This window comes from Trachurus trachurus (genome assembly GCF_905171665.1).
Source record: "Trachurus trachurus genome assembly, chromosome: 18".
Lineage (NCBI taxonomy): Eukaryota > Metazoa > Chordata > Actinopteri > Carangiformes > Carangidae > Trachurus > Trachurus trachurus.
The window spans coordinates 7,467,691-7,491,940 of NC_139909.1; the positions used below are offsets into that span (position 1 = coordinate 7,467,691).

Consider the following 24,250-nt stretch of genomic DNA (forward strand, 5'->3'; position numbering starts at 1 on the left):
TAGGGTAACATGATGCAATCGCATCAGTTTTATTTTCACAGTTGAATTTTCATCTTTTCTTGATACAAATCAGGGTTTTTGTTTGTTTTGTTTTATTTTTCCAAATGCCCACGCCCTGATCCCAACAAACATACATTTTTCATATCAACACACATCACATTACAGATCATTGTTAGCATTAAAACATGTCTACAACATGTCCTCAGAACACTGTTGCTCTCATGGTTTCTTCCACTTCAAGCCAGGATTAGTTTTCCCAAAAGCAACTCACAGACAAACACTCAGAAACAAACAGCTGAGCTTTAATTTAGACTATTAAAAGGTTTGAACTAACGAACTGGAAAGAAAAATATTTTTGTCTGTAGTTACCAAGTTCAGTTTTTCTATTCCAGAAAATGGATTGTCTTAAAAATTTAATTTATTTAGATTCTTTGTTATCAGAGGATCATGTCAGAAAACCCACAATTAAATTATTCAGCATGAGTCCTTGAGCTGTTCATCTGTTTCAGCCGATTAATAATAAACATTAACAAACCTCAGACTCTGAGATTCCCTTCAGGAAAACCAGCCCAGGTTTGTTCAAAGTCCTAATTTGTCTACTGCACTTTATAATAAAAAAAAAAAAATCAGTTTGAATCTAAAAATGAGGCATGACGTGAAATGACCACACACATACGTACATCGCATTTGAAAACACACACACAAAGGGCCACATAGCTGCAGCAACACGGGTCACATCACTCTAAAATTTACTCAGTTACTTTGAGCTTTTGCTCATAACAATGAAATGGGATGGATCCCTCCACCAACTAAAGATGTCCTAAAGCACCAATGAAGTCACAGCATCAAAATACTGATATTTAGAGAATTTTGGACAATAAGAGGAACTTTTAAGTTCTTAAACACTACTACCGATAGTAAGAGTCTACCTCTTGTAGTAAATTGTGCATTGGTTTTAGATGTCCGAGAACAGTTGCCATCAGAAAATGATATAAACTGAGTAGATTTCAGCTGTCCGTCGAGCCCGGTGTGGCTGCAGCACTAACAGTATCAACACAAGGCTCCTTCTGGTTTGGTATAAAGCAAAGAGAAAAGAATTAAGACTACTGGGTTCATAGCAGGCATAGAAGGTCAAAGGCCAGGCCACTGATGAAAAGAGTCTGGCTCCAGTTCAGGATTTCACGAGGGTCGACAAGTTCACCAGAACGGACAGAGTACAGCTCGTTATCGAGTTAAAACAGACTTTAAGATGTTTTATTTCCCTGTCACATATAGCAACTGTCATTTTTAAACGTCTGATTTAGTCCTTTAACTTAAAAAAAAATTATCTCTAATGTGTTTCCAACTGAAAGCAACAGAATTCATTTAGTCGTTGCGTTTACAAAGGTCCCACCGTTTAAAGGTTTACCGCTTATCGGACCAAATCCTTAATCAGTGGCTCTGGCCAAAGGTAAAGGCCATGGAAAGGTTGTGGTAAGGTCACAACACTGCATCAGGTCAACGCACTTATCCAGATGACGACTGACACTTCATTTCAAGTTTTAAAAAAAGTGACCCCTTTCCTTTAATTAATGCTCACACACACACACATACACACAAAGCACACACACTTGACCCATTTCCACATGATTTTAAGTTAAAACATTACAATGCGGACAATCAAATACCCACATTCACACTTATTTACACACTCAACACACACACCTTTCCTTCATCATCCGTAACTAACAACCAGTAATATATCAACAGACAGCATGATAAATGTGTGGATGGAGCAATATGATTGGTGGATGACCCACTACGTTGCATCTCACAGACACATGACCGTGTAAAGAAAGAGATCCGTCACCGTCCGGTTCTTCGCCGTTGTTACTTGACCAATCGCGAACTCCTCTCTCAGGTAAGAACTCTTTAATTACAGTTCGTCAACACCCTTCAGAAACCTTGAGTCTTGTTTTTTTTTCTGCCTGTTTTTAATTTAATAACTATTAACTAGTGAAAATATATTTTACAATGTGAAAATGTCTCCATATCAATGTGTAAAATATTTTCTCTAATCAAGATACAGTGTCTCTTTGGGGAAAACAAGGTTTTTTCATGGTGCTGACACATCATGTCTATGATGCGATTATTTCTTTTAACTGTAGTATTTTTCTTTTTTTCTAAACTGCTACTGTTTCCCTACTTCACAACTGACTCACACAGACAGACACTAACGGACAGAGTGGTATATACAGTATTTACAACATGTTTTATCCTCCGTAAACTGCAGGTAGGAGGTCAGAGTTTGGACCGATACACGCCCTTTAGCTCAGTCATACTGCAGGTAGGAACCTCAAAACCTTGTTGAAATAGTTTTTGAAACGGTGAGGTCTGGAAGTCTATCTTAATTTTAGATACAGTACAAAGCGTGGGGGGGGTGGCGGTTGAAGGACAGGAGTTAGATGATAGTTTGTCCTTGATTGAAGTGAAAGACAGAAGTCACTGTTTTGAGTTTTTGTTTTTCAAAAATGAATCTGTCAACTTGTTTTTAGTTTAAAATTAAAAGATTCTGGTTTGAGATAAATCAAAACTTAAAAATAACCCTTTTCAGCAGTTTCTCTGTTAATAATGATCCATTTGCAATTGACAAAGACCTTCTTTCCTGTATTGTAAACTTCAAGAGCTTAAAGACATAAAGAAAACAGAGGGAGACAGCAAGCCTGAAACTCTCAAAGTTCAGAAAGTCCTACTAACACCTCTGTAGGTTGTCATTAACACATATCTTGAATGTGAAGAGCAACATGCTGCACAATTCTTTTGTATATTGCATTACACAAGTAATATTTATCGTGTTAAGCAGTGATCTTTATCGGAAGGTATAGTTTTTAACCATGAACAGAGTGGGCTAGCTGTTTCCCCTTTTTCGGGTCTTTCTGGCTGAGTGAGTCGAGCCATATCTAATGTACAGACATTAATATGTGCCACAATCAAACTATAATTGTAAACAAATCTGTTTTAATTCCGTTCAAAAACCAAATGATATTTGATTTGATGATATTTAATGATATTTTTTGCAAAAAAATCAGTAAAAACTGAAAACAGTGAGCCTCATGTCAATATGATAAATAGCAAGTGCTCTGGTTGTGAGGAGCTGAAACTTGGTGAAGAAAGGTTTAGGATACTGGAAGGAATTAATCAGCAGCGTAAACAGGCACAGTACTCAACTCCTTGGACAGGTGGACGCCACATAGGAGGAATGAGAAACGTCCTTCAGGCCAGCAGAAGGAGAGCTGGAGGGTAAAGGCAGGAAAAATGGGACGTTTCCCAGAATTCATGGAAGACATCCTGGTCGCCAAGAGGCCGGGACTACAGAGAAAATAATCCCTAAACCAGAGGGAGAGTTATATGTCATAATGAATCAGTTGTGTAAATCCCAATGAAAGTGGGTTGAGGCTCCCGAGGTAATGGCCACTTTCAGAAAATGGTCCAGTCTCATGAGACACTAGGTGGTGAATCAGTCCAATAGCACCTTCATGGTGTTCCAGTGTTGATATGGTATATATCCTTCAAGCAGCGGTGAGGTGACTTCATCAGTGTCTAGCCAAAACAGAACTGGTCTCCTCTTGCAGATTGATGTGGACATTTGATATAGGTTTAATGGAGCTCATCAAAGAAGATGTTAATACTTTCCAGTACAGCAGCAGAGACAGGACTTTAGAAAGTCATGGGTGGCTTCAATGCTGTTCTAGATGATTGCTGAGGACAGTTCCCAGGCATGTAATTGGAAATAATACTGGAAAACTGCCAGGAAACAGCATGTATCCCAGACCAGAGTTCATGTCACCTGGTCAGCTTCCAGCAGGTAAAGTGGTACTTATCTTAAATAACCAGGGAGATTGAAATGTGTTGGTTGAGTGGAAGCAACAAACAAGTTGTAGACTGGATCCAAAGGAACACATTTGGTTTCCAGAAAATCAAGATAGTGGAAAAAAACTGGACAAGTTCTAGACCAGAAGAGGGAACTTGTTTGGTTTCCAGAACAGAATAAGTTTTTTGGAAGGAGTTTGTTTGGTTTCCACTTGAAGGTACTAGATCTACTCAGGAGAAGGGACTTTGTTTGGTATCCAGAGGATAAACTGGATGTTTTTTAGACTAGAGCTAAGGGGACTTGTTTGGTTTCCAGTGGTTGAAACAGGACTGGTTCTAGACCAGAGATGTGGAACCTTGTTTGGTTTTCTGTACATAAATATCAGACCAGATAAGAACAAACTCATTTGGTTTCCAGTGATTGAAAACATGTGCTATCCTAGATCGGATGGTGGTGGACTGAAGATTTGGTTTCCGCAACCAACAGGGATTTGTTCAGTGGCAGTGAGGGAACTCATTTAGATTTCATTAACAAAAAAAAAACAGGGAATTGGTTTCAGGGAGTCAGTAGTAGACCAGAGGTGTTCAGTTTCCAGTCGATGAGAGGGGTTTGTGTTTTAGACCAGAGGTGAGGGGACTTGTTTGGTTTCCAGACCTGGTGATTCCTGCTCTGGCTCCAGCGTGTCTCCACTGGTCTGGTCTTCAGTGCTGCTCACAGTGTTGGAGTCTACCGGGGCTTCGTCCTAAACCAAAAACACAAAACACTCAGTTCTCCTTCTGTTGTGATCTGAACTGCCCAGCTTTTATGTATTTAGTTATTATGCAATCTTACCGTCACCCAGGCATGTAATAGGACCTCCTCGGCAGTAAAACGAGCATCCACGTTCACCTGCAGCATCTGACTAATCAGCATCTGAGGAACAGGTCATATGACAGTTAACAACTTGCCACATTCAAACCACAAATTAAAGGAATAGTTCACTCGAAATTGAAATTTCACTCATTATCTACTCGCCCTCATGTCAACTAAGGGCTGGGAGAAGTTTCAGAGTTATCCGTGGCTTCTCTGAGTTACAGGGGGTCTCGGCGTAGCAGTGCATGTCCATATAACGGTTGCAAATGGATACCAACTGTCTTCGTAACAAAGACACACCAAAAAACATCCAAATACCTCCGTGCTGCTCGTATGTAATGTCCGTCTTGTATTGAAGCCCCGAAATGCGAAATTGTCCCGAAAAAAATTAAATAAGTCTATATTTCAAGCTTGTTTGTAACGGAAGCTCCTCTTCCTGGTTTGTCCAAATCTCGCGAGATTTGCGCCTGGGTCAGTGACCTGGTTACCGACGCTGGCGCAAATCGCGGACATTACATATGAGCAGCATGGAGGTATTTGGATGTTTTTTGGTGTGTCTTTTTGTTACGAAGACAGTTGGTATCCATTTGCAACCGTTATATTGACGTGCACTGCTACGCCAAGACCCCCTGTAACTCAGAGAAGCCACGGATAACTCTGAAACTTCTCCCAGCCCTTAGTCCACATGAGGGTGAGTAGATAATGAGTGCAATTTGAATTTTGGGTGAACTATTCTTTTAATCTAATTTAAAGTACCAACTGTTGATTATAAGAGTGTGTGGTACCTTTGCAGGCAGGCTGATGGGGTCCCAGTCTGGAGATGGAAACTCCAGCTTCCCTCTGAGGATCTGATCAAACAACTCCTCTTGGACATTGTTCTCACTGAGGAAGAGCAGACAAACACAAAGATTGAATAACTGGATAAAAATGAGGAAGGTAGGTATTTATGAACAAAAATTACAACAATCATGCTTGTTGGCTCTAGGAAAACGTTGTATCTACTGACCTTCTGAATGGAGGGAATCCACACAGCAGGATGTAGGTGATGACTCCAGCTGCCCAGATATCCACCTTTAGACCATAACTACACAAACAACAGCAGCTTCTATTAGTGTCAACAGAAACATACACACTTTATGTAAAGGTATTTAGTGACCATGAACTCTACTTCATCTCACCCGGTCTCTGCGATGATCTCCGGGGCGACGTAGGTTGGCGTGCCGCACACAGTGTACAGCGGTCCCTCCACCACTGTCGCCAAACCAAAGTCCCCCAACTTCAGCGACTTGGTGCCGTCAGGATACTCGCACACCTGGAGAAAAGGAAATCAAATGAACTTGATGGTAAACACCTGGAGAAAGTGAAAGGACGTCTCCGCATCTGTTTCTTACAGGTGCTTCAGACTGGGATCAGTAGATCCCGACTGATGCGTGAAGAGAAGAGGAATCCCGCACACTGTGTAACTTGCTCAAGGATATTTATTGCAACGTTTCGGTCAACAGACCTTCTTCAGGCAAACACTGAACAGTGGCAAGAAACCATCTTTATATAGGGAGTGGCTACGTTACGCACCAGCTTCCAATCAAAATCATTGTACAAAACAACTAGCCTAGAAATCTAGACGCACTACAGCGGCAGCAAATATATTTGCTCCGTAGGTGGGTCTAGAAACGAGCCATAGGAACTTTTTGAGTCTCGAACACCGTTTGTGTTCACCAATCACAGCGCTCTATCTGTTTAGAGAGTCGTTGGGCGGGCTTAACGCCATGACGACATACATTTTAATTGGCTTGTCAGGCTAACGTCATCCTGCTCTTTGCTCTGATTAGTCGTAGCGCTACCCTATTGGTGCAGAGGCAGTTTGAAAGACAGCCTTCATCCCACCCCCTGGATTGAGCCGAGGTCTACCGGTCGTTGCCAGACTATACATTTTAATGATATAGTCTGGCTTGTTAGGCTACAAAACAACACATATCCCATCGAAAATACATAATTAACATATCAAATGTGTCAGAGAGATAAATATGAATGGATACGTTGACAATGTCATACTTCTAGAATGAAATAATAAATACTGAGAAGAAGCTCTTTGAAATGGGGAGTGGCTCTGTTACGCACATCCTTCAATCACATTCATAATTGAAGAAGCATAGACAATACAAGAGAACATACTATATCAAATGTGTCAGGAAGATTAAACAACTAGACACATTAACAATATCATGATTTAACAATTTAACGAAAAAAGGGGAAAGTTCTAGTGGACTTCTGATCTACCGAAACGTTGCAATGAATATTATTGAGCGAGTTACGCAGCGTGCGGGATTCCTCTTCTCTTCAAACAACTGGAGAAAGCAATAAACTCAGAATGAATCTACATTTGTGTAGATTGAGGTAAACTGGTGTGTGTACCAGCAGGTTCTCTGGTTTGATGTCTCGGTGGACGATGTTCATCCGGTGCAGGTACTTGATGGCTCCGGCCAGGTTAAACACCATGGCGCTGGCGTCTCGCTCGCTGTACTTAGTGGAGGAGGTGATGGCGTCAAACAGGTCGCCGCCCTAAAGGAGAGGAGTTCACAGGTTTCTAAATGTTTCTGTATCTTAGGGACTGACGGAAGCACAAACGGAGAAGAAGAAGAGAACGAACCTTGACGAGCTCCATGACCAGGAACAGCTGAGAGGGCGTTTCATCCACCTCGATCAACTGGATGATGCTCGGATGCCGAACCCTCCGCAGCACCGCCACCTCGTTCTCTATCAGGTGCTCCTGTTCACACACACACACACACACACACATGGTTTTATCATGATAATGAAACGGTGATCCTTAAACACACCATCGCAGACGGATCATCCTCAACATGTGGCCTCATCCTCACCTGTTCCCAAACTCAGACTTTGTAAGCAAGCCAAGCAGAGCTCAGCGTTTCTGAGAACACACAAATCTCCCAGCTGCCCTGAACTACTCATGCTGCACTTTTAATTTTCACAAAACCCACAGTACAAACTTCTACAGAATAAAAAGCTCAGAAAAAAATGATATTTTAACATCTATAATTTGAAAACAACTGGACAGAACTACTGTATTTCTGCCGTCGTCAGATTTATCTGCCGACCGGTTGAAGGTTGATTTCAGCCGGTGTTCGTTATCATTGTGACAGTAATCATCAGACCTCAGAGATCACAAGAGGATGGATGGGTGTTTTACCTTCCCACAGCAGCGAGCTTTGTCGATGATCTTCAGGGCGTATTCCTGTCCTGTCGACCTGTCAACCGACAACACAACAAAACACAAACTCAAATCCATGATCAACCATTGTTAACCAAAGGCAAAAACCTTCTAGCAACAAGTCATATTCAATGAGGTAAAGTGCTACATTTATTATAAATAACACATTTACAACTGAAATATTCTCTAACATCATTAAGTCAAAAGTCTGCATCCCGTCTTACCTCTCCACGCACTCCTTCACCACCGCAAAGTTTCCATCTCCGATCACTTTACCGACTTTGTACTTCTCGTTGATGAGGGAGGAGGAAACTGATCGATTGCCGTTCACTGTGAGAAGAAATAAAGATTTTTTTAGATTTCATTGCATTTTCAACCTAACAAAGTCTTTATGTCTTTAAAACTGACCTCAGACCCTTAAATACACAAACTATTACGTGTCTTGTACACACACCTTCAACAGTGTCGTCTGGTTGTTCAGCTTCTCCGTTAACATCGGTGGAGGAGGTGCGATGAGGAGAAACCTGCAGAGAAACACAGAAAAGACTTGTTTGAAAAGATGTTTGTGAAGTTAAGAGATTTATCGTGTTGATACAATATAAAAAAAAAACGAAATGTTGAGCTTTGACAGATCAATCAATCAATCAATCAATCAATCAATCTGACCTTGAGGCTGCGTCGAGACCCCGGGCTGGTGGGGGAGGGGCTGGACCTGGCCGACTTCCCGGCCGACTGCGATCCTGAGGCCTCATTGGCTACGGAGAAAGAGAAAGGAGCCGTGTGATTGGTCAACATAATGCGGCAAAAAAAATATGATTTAACCTGGCAACAATCCACACTATAATTATTGATTAAGTCTTATCAGTCCAGACCTGGTCCGGGGGACTTGGTTCTGGACGGGCCTTTGGGCGGAGTCTTGGAGGAGGGCAACCCGACGCTGCTGGGCGCCTTGGGGGTTGTTGCAGGTTTGGGAGGGGCCGTAGAGCGAGTCACTTTGGCCCTGCACTCTGGAGAGAGAGAGAGAAAAGACGTTAGAGCAGTGGTTCCCAAGCCTTTTTTGGCTTGTGACCCCAGTTTGACATCACAAATTTCTGGCGACCCTGTGATCACATGCAGTCAAGTGATTGTGGCTGTCAATCAAGATGCACCAGCTCAGATGTTTTTGTATGCTGCATTTAATTTGAAATCGAGAAAGTGAAAGTATAGAATATAGTTGTTTAAGATTGTGTGTGGTGTTTTTAAAGGGACAACGAGGAGTTTCTCCATCAGGCAGAACGAAAAATTCCGCGACAAAAAAAAAGTCTCATATTAATGTGAATGAATCTACGTTACCCACACTTGTTAATGGGCCCATTTTCGATAAATATATCGTTTTGTCTCTATCGTTATTTTGTTATTATTAGTGGTGGCGGAAATGCTGGTCAGCGCCGCCGAATCGCCGTTTATGGTGGGAACTACGACGGTATGTGATCGTCTTCGAACCTCTGACTTTAATTCTTGATGAATGAAAACATGAGTCTGTGCGTGCGTGCGGAGGCTCATAAATGTAGTGTGAAAACGCTTCGCTTTTCCAAAACTCCTCGTTGTCCCTTTAAATCAATTTATATTCGAGAAAATGAAAGTATAGAATACAGTTGTTTAAGATTGTGTGGTGTTTTTAAATTTTAAAAGAATAATGATTTAAAAATAAATTTTTATCAGTAATTTTTTTCATCAATTACTCGACATTACAGGCGACCCCTATTTGAAATCCAAGTGACCGCACGTGGGGTCTCGACCCCAAGGTTGAAAAACACTGCGTGAGAGTGTCATACAGTGTGTGAGTGTGTGTGTGTGTGTGTGTGTGTGCATGTGTCTCACCGTTCACAAAGGCCGTCGTCTTGGTGCAGTGTGTGAGCACGAAGTCGTCCTGAGCGTAACGAAACTTCTCCGGCCCGCACGCCATGAACACATCGTCATCGCTGAAGAAATCCTGCAGACAAGTCAGCTACACACAGACAGACACACACACACACACACACACACACACATTGATTCATCAAAGTTTTAGACACACTGCATTGATGTGTAGCCGTGACTGTGTGTGAATGTGTGCGCACGACTAAGCAGACGACAGCTGGGAATATTCAAATCACGTTTGCTGCTGCCAACGTTTCAACGGGCTCCGACACACACACACACACACACACACACACACACACACACACACACACACACACACACACACACACACACACACACACAGACAGACACACACAGAAACAAACACTGTGCTGTCTAAGAACTGTCTTGAGGATTAAATACAAATTGCACATCAAAACGTCCCAGATTTAGGCAGAGAGAGAGAGAGAGAGAGAGAGATGGAGGAGTCGACAAAATGAGACAGATGAACAGGTGAAGAAAAGATGGATGAGCGGAGAGGTGGAAGGACGGATTAAAGAGAGAGAGAGAGAGACGAACAGTGACAAGTTCTCACTGGATTATCTGCAAACCACCAACTTGTTTATCGCCTCTTATTCCGGTTGCTGTGGCAACGCAGTTTGATAAAAACTCTTGGCAACTCTCTCCCTCCTCCATCCCTCCATCCCTCCTTCCTCCTCCTCCTCCTCCCTTTTGTCCTCGACTTTACCTCTCACACCCCAAAGTCTCCGGAACTCAACAGTAGTTACTGGATAACTAGTTGCTACGGTAACCACATGTATATGTGTGTGTGTGTGTGTGTGTGTGATGGGGTCTCGGTCCCACTGCTTGAAGTGGCTGCACAAACTGAAAGGACAGGACACACACACACACACACTCAAACACACACACACACACACACACACACACACACACAAACACACACACACACACACACACACACACACAAACACACACACACACACACACACTCTGGCCTTGTTTCATTCAGACTGACTGAGTCTGAATGAAGAGTGAAGCCGTCTGCGGCGGCGAGAGAATAAAAGCCCTCATTATGACTCACTGCCTTCAAAATAAAAGCCTTCATTGAGAGTAAACTACTGTAGTTTGGATATTTTACTCTGAAAAGACACTTTTAACACCTTTATTGATATTAAACAGTTGACTGTTCTAATATAACACTGTTGTCAGGTGCAAACATCGTATCCTCAACTGATCAAATGCAACATCCAAATTTCAGAAAAGGCAGCTTAATCGTTGTAATTATTCCCAATAGAATTTAATGCAGAAGTAAGTGATATATTTGTGTTAATATAAGTCTTAAATAGTTATATCTTCCGACAGCAATCACTTACATAGAGTGTTTGGTCTGAAACACGGGTCTCTCAGTCCCTCTGCTCTGCTCTGAGCCGAGGAGAAAACATTTATCGTATCCTACAGTTTTTATCCAATGAGGAGAGAGAACGGCATGCAGGGCTGTGTGTGCAGCCAAGGGACGCCGTGAATGTGGCGACGTAGGGACGAGGACTGTTATGGTGCGTTCAAGGAAACTCGTATTTTTCCGACCGTGAAGTCGTACCAGTTCGATCTGGTACGAGTTCACCGGTCGGAAGTTACGAGTGGCCGTTATAGTGACTTTCACAGGTAAAACAGGTCGGAAAAACACGAGTGGGTTGCCTGAAACGCTACAAAGTCGTAAGTTGTGACTTGAAGCTGTAATTTACGATTTCAAAAGCCTACCTGGAACGCAGCATTAGCGAAAACGACCGGACCACTTACTTCTGCTTTAACTAATGATTATTCTCATTTATGCTAATTAAACTGATTATTTTCTTTGATTTGTCTAAAAGAAAGAGTGAAAAATACCCTCAAAAATCCTTGAACTTTATATTTTAGCTACTGTGGCCAGTCAGTGTAATAATGCTTTTATTTTGAAGGCAGCATATGTTTCTATTTTCTTGAGGCTACTGCTGGTGCAACACCAGAGCAAATGTTTCGTGGTTTCAGGATAATGTGTGTCTGTGTGTGTGTGTTGTCGCTGCACCAGTCGTGCGTCCGTCACGCCGACGCCTCTGCTTGGTCGTCGGCTCTCTGCTGTCATTGTGCCACAGCCACAGACGCTCTTATCTGCGACTTCAAAGAGTGTGTGTGTGGTAAAAATAGCCGCGCCAGTGAACATGTGATAAGTTTAAATCCACAATCCTTAACTCACAAAAGAGTTCCTGAGAGGATCAGAGCACATTCGGTCTGTTCAACACGGCGACGACAACGGCAACGACGACGGTGGAAAACATTTTCTTCAGCTGACTGTTGCAGTTCCAGGGTTTTAAACAGGAACCACATTTAGCCCCGAGCTCCAAGTATTAAAACTTCAAAGAGCCTGAACTCACCGTCGCAACACCGCAAAGTCAAAACGAGGCTTGTTGGACCAAAATCAGTCTGGATATTAAATGATGCTTAATGAAAACACTTTCAAGACCTTTTAACAACTTCTAATACCTTTTATTCTCAAGAGGAACTGAACTTAACACTTAAACCTACATTCTGGCCCGACGTTGGCCCCAATATACAGTACATCATCTACATCTGGGTCCAGCTGCTGACAACCAGGAGCTGTTCTGTGTGCATCAGCTGTTTCTTCCACATCTGGGAGAAACATCTGACTGAGGCCTTTCCACCTAGTGCTTGTAGGATCACAGCGGCCCCTAACTTAAAATTCAGAAAATTCAGGGGTGCACATAAATCGACCTGCAAAGCAAATATCTACATTTCCTTTTCATCCATGATCCTCCTCACACACATTGGCCCGACACCTGTAATGACGGATTACAGATATTTTGAGTCGCCCCTTCCACGTTTCACCAGTGTTAAAAAAAAAAAAGGGCAAATTTACTGGTTGCACATGTGCAGGTAGATGAAAAATTTAGGCAAGGCAATTTTATTTGTATAGCCCGTTTTTACAGTTTAACAGTTTGTCTCAATGGGCTTTACATGGCATCACAACAACATCCTCTGTCCTTAGATCCTCACATCGACTGAGGAAAAACTCCATAGAAAACCCTTTTAACAGGGAAAAATTGGAGAAACCTCATGGTGAGCAACAGAGGAGGGATCCCTCACCTAGGATTTACTTCTCAAATACGTCTCAAATTTTGGGGGCAAAATGCCTCCATTTAGGGGCAACTTGTGAGCCTTCTACAAATTGGTTTGCTTACAAAACCCCTTTCCACAGGCCAGAGGGCCACAATAATCAACATTCACTCAAGTTTTTATGGTTCTTCAGGCAAGAAAGTGGCCAACAGATGTGCTATAAAGTGGCCAGATTCGGTAAGTGAAACCTGGATCAAGTGTGGACCAGATGTATCGTTTCAAGACTGGTCAGATCTCTTGTTTGGAGATTGAAACCAACGTCTCCTCACCTGTTTGCCGTCCAGCGTGTAGAGCCTCTTCACAGCCCCAGAGTCCAGCTTGATGGCCTCGGTGATGTCGGCCAGCACTTGTTCGAAGGAGTGCGCCGTCTTCTTGTTCAGCAGGATCCTCACCGCCTTGCGAGGCTTCACGCCGCTGCGGATCACCGTCACCAGCTTGGGCTTGATGAAGTCTTTGCTCTCCCTGCTCTCTCGACTTTCGGGACGTTCTTTGGCGGTGGCGCCGGTGCTGCTGGCCGACACCCCGGTGGACACCGTGGTGGACCGGACGGCGCCCGGCGCGGTGGGCCCGGCGCTGGCTCCGGGCTTCCAGCTCTGAACGGAGATCTTGGTGTAGTCGACCTTCCGGTAAGGCTCGTTGGAGGCACAGACGTAACACTCGCCTGGACAGAGAGAGGAGCGAACAAGTTAATCAGAAATAAATCACAGATAACATACTATAATCTTCAGTGTTAAAGGTCTAGTGTGTAAAATGGGCGTAAAACCGTGACATCCAGCGTTCATATTCTAGATTGCAGCGCTCACTTGCTCGCTCGCACTCACCCCTCCCGTCAACGGTGGCCTCCAAGGCAAAAAACACTTGTCTACCACGACTGGGAGTATTTTAGGAGCATGGAGCAATGAGATCAAAACCATTTTACAATAGCCTATGTCTGCTGCTTCCTCCTCCTTCTTCTTTCCTCTTCATTGGTGTATTTATGAATGCGAAACTTGCGAAACTTGAAACGTGCTCTCCATCTGGCTGGATTTTCCATTCAGGCCGCCGTACAAACATGGCGGCGCAAGATGGCCACACTCACTAAAAGCAAGACCCTATATGTATTAAAATAATAATTATAAGGCTACGAAAACCAAACTAATTTTATTTTATAGCGATCATTATTATACACTTATTCATGGTTATTATATTCAGATTTTGCCAACAAACCTCGCCAATTATTACACACCTTTAATGGCGCGTGATTCAAAAAAGAAAAAGTGGAAGAAGCTCCTTGGAGACCAACGGAAGACATTTTACATCCTGGAAGAAAGTGGTGTTCTTGAACGTAACACCACCACAGATTCTGCCCACAACCTTTTCCTTGTCTGCTTTGTTGTATTTTCCATCTAGCTTCGTTATCCCAAATGAGATCAAATAGTTTCTGACTCAATTGGTAAAACAACAGTAAAATCATCATGTTGACAATTATCTGGAAAACCATATTGCAACAAGCCTGGAGTCAAGGAAACGCCCCCTGGTTGTTGGGGGCGGGGCCAATCAACCATGAAATTGTCTTGCATGTAGCCGACCTTTTAACGTTCACTATACAATTATGTAAGTTTCTGTCGCTTAGGGGTCCCTCTGTTCAAACAAGGACTACTGAAAGTGAAACTGACACCTAATTAGTGGGAATAATTAAACGTAATGATACGTGTTGAAAATTTATGAGCGATCAGTTTCAAACTTGGTTCAATGATGTCAGGGATTCATTTGTTTTATGGGAGGTGAGTTCAGGGTCAGAAGTTATTAGAGAAGGACTGTAGTCAAATGAAGTATGGTAATATAAGCTGTGTGTGTGTGTGATGGAGTGAAGGTGACAGCAGATGTCAGACTCACTCCTGTCTATCTCTCTATCCCTTCTCTTTCTCATCACTGCAGGTGAAAATCTTGGATTATCTTTTCATTATCCGTTGTTTTTTTTAATTTTTCAATTCAAAATTTAAACAAAAAAAAGGAGAAAATATCACTCAAATATCACATGGGTCAGAAATGCAGCAAATTTTTTCATCCGTACAGCTAGAATCAGCAGATATTTGACTTTTTTATTTAATGCTTGATAAAAAATAACTAAAGGGTTCATTAGATTATTGAAACAGTTGGGTTAATCAATTAGCTGATTAATCGGCGGACGGCTGCAGCTCTCGTGGCTGTAATGAATGAGATTGCAGCTCATCACATGTGCAGTAGCCCACAGCCTCTCTCCTGTTTTACCTTATATGGTTGCAAATGGCTCTTCTACTGTCTCTCTCTCCCTCAGTCTGAATCTACCTCTCTACCTTTCTATATCGCACGGCAGAAGAGCTCGACATCTTTTAACACACACACACACCTCTTTCTGTTTTTTCCTTTCCACAAACACAAACTAGTCAACCCCCGTATCCCTCAAAAACACACCATCTCCCCCCTCACACACTCTGCATGTCCCTCTCTCTCCCTCTCTATTGTGTGTTTGACCTTGTGTCCACGTGACGGTTTTACCTTTGCGATTCAAACCAGCTGGACATGGCTCCGGGTTTTTATTCAAATACAGAAACACTGAACACCTTCTGTCTGACACCGCTGTCACCACACCTTGTTTCAGACACACACTGAGTAAACCTGAGCTGCTACTAACATCCCGCCACTAAATTTAGCACTTAAGTCATTCCTCTTTTGATCCGAAAAACAAATTTAGGTCATTTATTGAGCATAAATGACAACACTTTATGGGTTAAAACTTTCAAACTCTTCAGTATGTTTGAGCTTTTTTGGCTGTTAGACATTTTAAAACATGATTTTTTTATAGACAAAACATGTCAGTCACTGACACTGACATTCAATTAATTATTTACATAATTAAACTTTACAAAATTGTAAATACATTCACATTGTAACTGCAGAACTGAAGCTGATGTCTTCAGATGTTTTTTTCAAGCCAAAAGATTTTCAGTTTACAGTGGAAGTCCTCAGAGTTAGAGAATATTTTAATATATTTTCTCAAAAACGAATAATCAATTTTCAAAATAGTTTTCTGAATGAACTAATTGACTATATAATACTCATTATTTCCGTTTCAGCTGTGAATACCGGTTCACATCAAAACCTGAGTCAGAGTTTCACCTCATCTCAGATTTTCTGGTCTTTACAGCTTCAGTGTTGTCCAATAATACTGTATGATAGTAGTTGCGGCCATTTTTCCTACCTGTACTCACCGGATTTGAACACAACATCAAGTCCATGGGTTTTCTGAACGGAGGCCCAACTGGACGACCTACTCAAGACAGGTACGTTATGTCAAGTCCCTGTTCTCATCTTAGCTGCCAACTCGTGTGTTACCCTTAAAACACTAAAGCACCGCTTTGATACCGTTAGCTGGTCAAAGCTAACAGAAACTCTCCTGCAGGCCTCCATATTCCCTCCACTTGCAAAGTCACGAATGACGAGTTTTCCACTCGCTCTCGACTTAGAGCTTTCGACCGCTCTGTTTGTCGTTTACCTTATAAGAGGTGCTGAGGAGTGATGCATCTGTCTTTTAGTGCATCTCTGGCTGAACAGCTTCCTGCCTCCAGCCCTCATTAGTGGACATTACAACCAGTCACACGTCAATACTGATGATAAGTGATGTTAGACGCAGCCGCTGGTCTGTTTCAGGCTAAATGAGGAAGTGCAGATAGCCATTCGATTCGGTTTGATTCTGCAGCTATTTTTCTTATGTTACTAAGTTTTGAAACATGAAAAGTAAATTTTCCTCTCATTTGTGACTTCAATGATCTATGTATCTGACGGAAGGTGGAGCGGTTTGGTCTCTGTATTGATTCTGCACTAATTATTCTGCTGTTGATGTACAGAGAAATAAATAATTCAAGTGCGTTTGAACAGCAGAGACGGACGTGGAGGAAGAAGACAGTGAGGAGCTTTAAGGAGGACTGATGAGTTGACTGATTGATCGATGAAGTGACAGTTTGATAACTGACTTAAAGTACATCAGACGTCCATTTATATCTTTGAGAGACAATTGTCGCAGAAAGACATCAGTGACAGTTGGTGGGGAACAGTCTGGGCGGCAAAGACAATAGAAAATGTGTTTTATTCATGATGAGCTATTTTTGAGTTGTCATCTACAATAGAGTGTCTTGCACAGCTCCCCGGCATCACATGCTATGTTTTTAGATGTTCTGTGCCACCGAGATAAAAGTCAGATTTTAGGCCACCACTGACAATCAGCTGGTTATGAGACTGGGGACTTGATTGGGCTTCATCAAGTCAATAACAAGCTATTAAAAACTTAATCCGTCCCTTAATCCTTATGCCACTGATCAGCTTTACAGATGCCCATTAAATACAGTTACTGTGCATGTTGTAAGCTGATCAGAAACGGTCATTGGGGGGAGCTGTTACACCAAGGGACAATAATGTACATGTATTTTGTTTTAGATTAATCTCTCTATTGTTTAAAACCTGAATATGCAGCTAGAACGAACAGGCAGTTAGCCTAGCTTAGCATGAAGACTGGAAATGACGCAGAAACATCTAGTCCAGCTCTGTCCAAACCATCTCTAAGTTCCCTAATTGATGCATTTTTTTAATCCACAGAAGTGAGATGGAATCAGAGAGCAGCTAGGCCAGTTCAAGACTTTAAACACCTTGATTCAGGTACAGAACTAGAAGTTTTCCACAAAATGAAACAGTTTCTTTACACCATGACTTGTTGTGTGTCCTTGTAGGTTAACGTTTGAGGAAGACTTTGACTCAACAGAATTAAAGGAACAACGAGGAGTTTCTATTTGGTTATAAAAAAAGTCTCACATTAATGTGGATGAATCTACGCTACCCATACTTGTTAATGGGCCCATTTTCGATAAATATATTGTTTGGTCTCTATCGTTATTTTGTTATTATTAGTGGTGGCGGAAATGCTGGTCAAGCCGACCAGCTTTCTTTACTTTCGGTTTCGTGGCGAGTCATGAGAATAACGCAGCCGAATCGCCGTTTATGGTCGGACATGAGAGAAACATGAGTCCGTCTTGCGCCGGTCAAATAATTTCACGGCGCGCGCGGAGGCTCATAAATGTAGTGTGAAAACGCTTCGCTTTTCCAAAACTCCTCGTTGTCCCTTTAACATTTGAGGAAGACTTTGACTCAACAGAATGAACTGAGAACAAGTTGTGAGTCTTACCTTCCACCAGCTCGTCCATACTGCTGATCTTCTTGCTCCCGTCTATGGTGTAGATTGAGCGCACCCCTTGCGGCAGATGCAGGTTGTCCGCCAACGAGCGCGTCAGCTCCATCAACAGCGCGTCGTACGACCGGAACCGATCGCTGGAAACGGCGTACACCAGACCCTTGAAGTACCGGTCCCCGTTGCGGTAGAACCTCACCTTTTTGGCCCGTTTCTCTGAGGTGAGCGCCTGCAGGGTCCGGGTCCGGTAGTAGCTGCAGTTGGCGCTGTGGGCCGGGCTCGGGACCAGGCTGCTGCCCCGAGAGCTGGGGCCGGACCCCCCGCCGCCACCGCCGCCTGTGGAGTCATCTCTCTTGGCCCGGGTGGAGCGGCCCCGACGAACCGACTTGTCACGTTCGTCAAAGTGCTCCAGCTCGAGGGTCTTACTTAGAGACATTGTGAATAACTGGTCCAGTGGTGTTCAACAGAGTCCCTGCTACGAAAGATTCATCTTCCAACTGCGATTAACGTGACGTTTTATCTTGGTTACCAGGTTTGTTGCAACTTGCTTCTTGCTAGTTTGTAGTCCTGAAGTAAACCTGACTCGATGTAAAGTGGCTTTTTCCAAAAGAAAGATGTAGAACCAGTAGCGTTTAACCCTTTGAGGTTGTAGTCCTTGAAATATGGTCTAATATTTTTCGAAATTCAGATTCCTTGTGGTCCACTGAAATAGCAGTAAGAAGGGTAGTCCTAAAGATCACAGATAGCCTTTAGATAGAGTAACCCTTGTGTAAATCCAGTGGTACACTACAAACCCAACTAAAGTGATACAGCTTTAAAATAAAACAGTTCCTTTTCTACTAAAGCAATCCTATAATTCAGGTATATTATCAATGCAATGATTTATCAAGTAACTGTTCAACGTCTTGCTTAAGGTCCAATACTTGTATGGGTACCGCCAAACCTTGTTTCAAGTCATTAGTTTCCCAGTGTGATTCTTGCTGCAGAGATGTGGTTCGCCATGTAATAGTGGTCGGCACCTTATTTCCAGTCCGTCCCAGGAACTCCACGGTTTCACCAACAGACGTCAACCCTCTACTTTGTGATTTGGCCGTGTCCTCACAGTAACCTTCCTGCAGTCTCAGCAACCCAACTGTAACCTTGGTGTTCTGGCTTTAAACCCGGTGTGTTGTGTTATTGTGTGTTCCTGGTTACAGGCACGTTGAGTCTCAGCAGTTCAGCTGGGGTGTAGTCCTTATAATCCGGTTCAATGTCTCCATCACTGGCAAAAAAAAAAGAGAAAGAGAGAGAGAGAGAGAGAGAGACAATCACATGGTTTACTGACAGCACAGACATCCCACCATGCTGAGACTGAGGTGCTGCAGCCGCCACGTTCAGCCTCCAGCTACCTCTGTAGGTGCAGAGAGGGCTCAGGATTTATGCTGCATTCAATCATTTAAAGATGCTGAAGACAGGATTGCATTTAATCAAGGCTGGATTTTTTTTAAGCACATTTTCCACAGAGACTGGGCTTTCATGTGGAAATCACTAATACCTCTGCTGCTTTTTTTTTTTTTTTTTTTAGGAGCATTTAAAATGCATATATTGGATGAATTTCTGCAGAATAAAACATGCAGGAGAGGCTGTAGGTGTAATACAGTCACCATGTTTTAGTGAAATTTAATTTCCTTCAAGGCCAGAGAGAGGGGGGAAAGGGGGTTCATTGATTTCTAGTCAAATTTAATTTATCTGAAGCCAAGAGCAAAACATGAGGGTGTGGATGAAATGATTATAAACCTGTTTGTCTCTGTGTCTGATAAACGAATTGACTTTATCCATCTATCCGCCCAAACACTGCTAAGCTCTGCTGACAGCGCCATTCAAACACACACACACACACACACACACACACACACACACACATACGCACACTGGGAGGGAGGCACCTACCAATAATGCCGTGAAACCGGTTTGTTGCTATGGAGGCTTTCTCCTCTTCTCCTCTTCCCCCCCGGTGCGCTGTTCCGGTCTGATCCCGTTGATCCGGACTGAAGCGCTACGACCGCGCTAGACTAGACCCGGTCCAGTCCAGTCCGCTCCGCTAACCCGGGATAGAGGGAGGCTGAGGCGGCGGCGCAGGACCGGGATGCAGGGAGCCAGACGGCGGACAGCAGCAGCATGGCCGCTGCAGCAGAGGGAGGAGAGACCGGCTGCACTCCCCCCCTCCTCTCCTCCCCCCCTGTACGTGATGACAACGTCCTCCCCCCTCCTCCTCCTCCTCCTCCATCTCCCTCCCTCTCTCTCTCTCTCTCTCCAGCTCTTTGTCTATCTCGCTCTACCGTCTCTCTCTCTCTTCTGTCTTTTGTCTGGCTCTGTGTGAAATTCAGATTCACTCACTTTTTTATATAGTATATTGTTGCAGTGAAGCAAAATCACAGTCACATAAACACACACCATCTTCACTAAATTGACTCATTAACTTAAAATAAAAAAAATAAAAAAATTAAGAGACACTAACTAAAAACAGTTGTGGTTCACCATGTAGAAACCACTCCTTTATTTACACTATAATGAATGAAGAGGCCTCCAGGTCACAGGAGCCCCATTGGTCGAGGGGCCACTGTATCAAAGACATGTGCAATATTATTCCTACTCTTTATACTTATTAGTATGTGGGTTATACATATAGAATAAGCAATTAACCCCACACTAATAATAACACTATACTGTTTAAATTAATAATTTGAGCTCATCTTAAAGTGAAGAGCCATAATATTTATGACTTTATCTACATATGAAAGAGTGGCATGATGTTTATTTCTACAAAATTAAGAGTTTTTCATGTAGTTTAAATAAGAAATTATTTAGAAGAGCACCAGCAGGAGGAGAACAGGGAACTAGAAACATCTGAAGAGGAGGAGGTGAAGAAGAGACAAATATCAACAAGGAGAAGAACATGAACAGGTAAGAGCTTTTAGACTTTTATTTTCTTAATCAAAAAGCTAAATTTAGTTTACAAGTACACCTTTATAAAAATCAAAAAGTTTGATCATTTATCACTTTTTTTGGTCTTGTGTGATTATTTAAAACATAAAACGAAAGGATGGGTAGCCGACAACAACAACTACTACTACTACAATGGCATCACTTCCTGTTTTGTTTTTAAATACAACAACTTAAAAAAAAAAAGACTTTCCAAGAGACAAAACTAATAAATAAATGATGATAAGTTACTGTAATAGTAGAAGTGATAAATAATTCTCTTGCATTAGTGAGTTAAATATTTGATGAAGCCAAATGTTTGTTGAGGGCGTGGCTAAGGATGTCACTGTTTCTGTCACTAATGACACACATTTTATACTGGATATATTTATACCACTGTGTAACTGTAATTAATGGATTTATTAATGGTTAATACTGTTTAGTGATGTTTTATACATTGCCGCTAAGTCATTAATTAATGAGAACAACTTGTGGGATTAACATCATCTTATAACTGATCTGTAAAGCATAATGTGACTTACTACTTATTGCTGTTCTAACATTTATTCTATGTAATAAATAGATAATAATTCATACATGTACACTGCAGAAAAATCTGGATACATTTGATAAAATATGTTTCAGGATCTTTGTTATTCTTGAGATGTAATAATGTTTTTATGATTTAAGCCTATGGATAGCTTGGTCTTTTTATCCTTTCTATCTAGATGGCACTTTTTTGAAAACAACCCAAACGCTTCTATCAAATCTTAAGTGCACTCTAACATTACAGCTCATCTTTATCTATTTATCTGTATGTATCTTCTTTTTCTTGGGCGTCTTGACGAAGCGGCCCCACCCTAGCCCTCAGTGTGTTGGGGTGGGTGGGCGACAGCTGGGACTCGCAGCAGCCAGATGCCCCACCCATCACTGTCAGCCAACGCAGTCAACCGTTCATCCACACATGACAAGGTGGATGTGAACCAGTGCAGATGATGTGTGACCAGGACCAGGACCAGGACATGATGAGGTGACTGAAACAGCACCAACAACACACCAACATTCACACAAGATGTCAAAAAGTCGCTGCTTATCTGAAAACAAGTTGAACCATTACTTTAGGTTGTGTTTCCCTAATGAAGTAAATGAAGCGCCACAAAATCCGAAAAGCATTTGTCAGTGAGAAACATCAACTTTTTGTGGATTAAAAAAATAGAAAGGATGAACTGCAAGGATGTTTCTATTAAATGTTTAATAGAAACTCTGTGTATTTATGAAATGTACTTTTGGTTGCATTATGGTAAATGTATGATCCAGGTCAGGACTCATTTTAAAGCATTCGACCAATTACTTTGATATATTACCTTATCTGAATCTGAATCTCAAAACAGTATGTTTTACTGTTTCCAGAAACTTTTAAAGACTGTTTCCATGTCATGATGCAGTGAGAAACAGGACAAAGGGAAAAAAATCAGGATATTCAATATGGCCACCAGAGGGCGCACATGTCCTATTTACTTTTAGAAAATCTGTCTATTAAACTAAAAGCTGAATTTAAAAGGATCTCATCAAGTTGTCCACAGTTTGAATAGGACCATTTATTTGGTAGAAAGTGGCTCCAGTGAAATTGCAGATCACCAAACCTGGACCTGAGTTAAAATCTAAACTATCTGTGTGGAGAGATATAAGTGATGGGAATTTTACATACTCAAGAGCTTTATATTGTGTTAGAGACCAATAAACATACATTTATTATGCTTTTATACCATAACAACATATAAATCTGCAACCAGACTGGTCTGCTGAGACAATGATACAATACACCACACACTGTTCATGTTTTTTTTTGTTTTTTTACTTTATTGATATAAGAAAATACAGAATATATAGCATAAAACACTGTAATAGTTGGACTGGTTGGTAAAGCTGTGTCCCAATTCAGAGGCCAAATCCTTCAGAGGCTACATTTGAAGAGCAACAAGCAAACTTATTTTAAAGCTTCCTCCAAATGTAGCCTTGTTTTCCTGGACATTGAAGAATCAAATCGGTGAGTTCTTCCATTATTACTTCATCTTTGCCAGTAGCTAATTCCAAAACTGAGACAACCAAGGGCCTTAAAACCCCCGGGTTTTTATAAAGAATGTCTTGTCAAGTTGATAGGTGACAGGAGCATGGCTTTGGCCCAACCAACTCTTTTTGGTTTTTCTCTCACAGGCTTAGATGGTCTGAAAGATGTGAACTCTGACTTGGGTCACAGCCTCTACTTTTAGTAAAAGGTTAAATTAAAATGCCGAGTACAGTCTGTAATATTTTGACATAAAGGGTGGTAAAATACTGACAGTATCGTAGTTAGTTTAACGTCTATTCTATTCTCATCAAACTTTTGCATTGTAATGATATTTGCTTCAGATGTACTTTGTGTTCAGTTATAATTAGCAAACTTTGACTCAGTAAACATACCAACTAAAAAGCATTATTTTAGCACTGTCATTGTGAGTATGTTAGCATTATAACATTATGTTTAGAATATAAGATGACAGGTAGAGAGTAGTAAGGTTATACTGAGAGTGTAGAAAATTAAAGTTTCTCATGAGTGTGGATGTTGGGCTTATTAGACTCATCATAGGAATGTTTGAAACTATTATTTACATCAGCAGTATTGAGCACATTGACTACAATCTGTTCAGCAACTGCTGTTAACACTGGAAATGTAGGACATCCAAGCCAGGAAAGGTGCTTAAACAAGGTATTACTTTTGTGTTCCCATTGCCATTGCAATCAATGCAATAAAAGTCTAAACACAGAGATGTATCTGAATGAAACAAAATTAAACATAAGTCTTTGTTCTCCTTTGCAGAAGGACCAACCATGAGACCAGAGATATGGGAAAAAGATTTCTAAATATTTCCACTCACTTAACTGAAAACATTGAAACAATGCCACACCTATTTACATCAGTACTACAGTATACCACACTTAAAAGTCATCTAAAAAAAAAGTTATCTAAACTAAGCACTTGGTACTACAATCACATACTGTAACATCTGCAATATAGGAAAAACAGTCAACCAATTACTTACTGTACAAGATT

The 24,250-nt window shown here is 41.7% G+C and overlaps 1 protein-coding gene across 1 annotated transcript; it reads right to left on the minus strand.

Moving 5' to 3' along the window:
* Positions 1 to 4,466: 4,466 nt before the first annotated feature.
* LOC311001696 (serine/threonine-protein kinase DCLK2-like) lies at positions 4,467 to 18,634 on the minus strand (the record flags this gene model as incomplete). The annotated part of the gene is made up of 15 exons (XM_083992811.1): positions 4,467 to 4,592; positions 4,682 to 4,762; positions 5,488 to 5,584; positions 5,709 to 5,786; positions 5,881 to 6,014; positions 7,115 to 7,261; positions 7,350 to 7,469; positions 7,911 to 7,968; positions 8,156 to 8,261; positions 8,386 to 8,455; positions 8,598 to 8,686; positions 8,804 to 8,938; positions 9,792 to 9,918; positions 13,271 to 13,662; positions 18,196 to 18,634. 15 exons carry the CDS (start codon positions 18,632 to 18,634, stop codon positions 4,467 to 4,469), a joined length of 2,199 nt encoding a protein of 732 aa, XP_083848937.1.
* Positions 18,635 to 24,250: the final 5,616 nt, after the last annotated feature.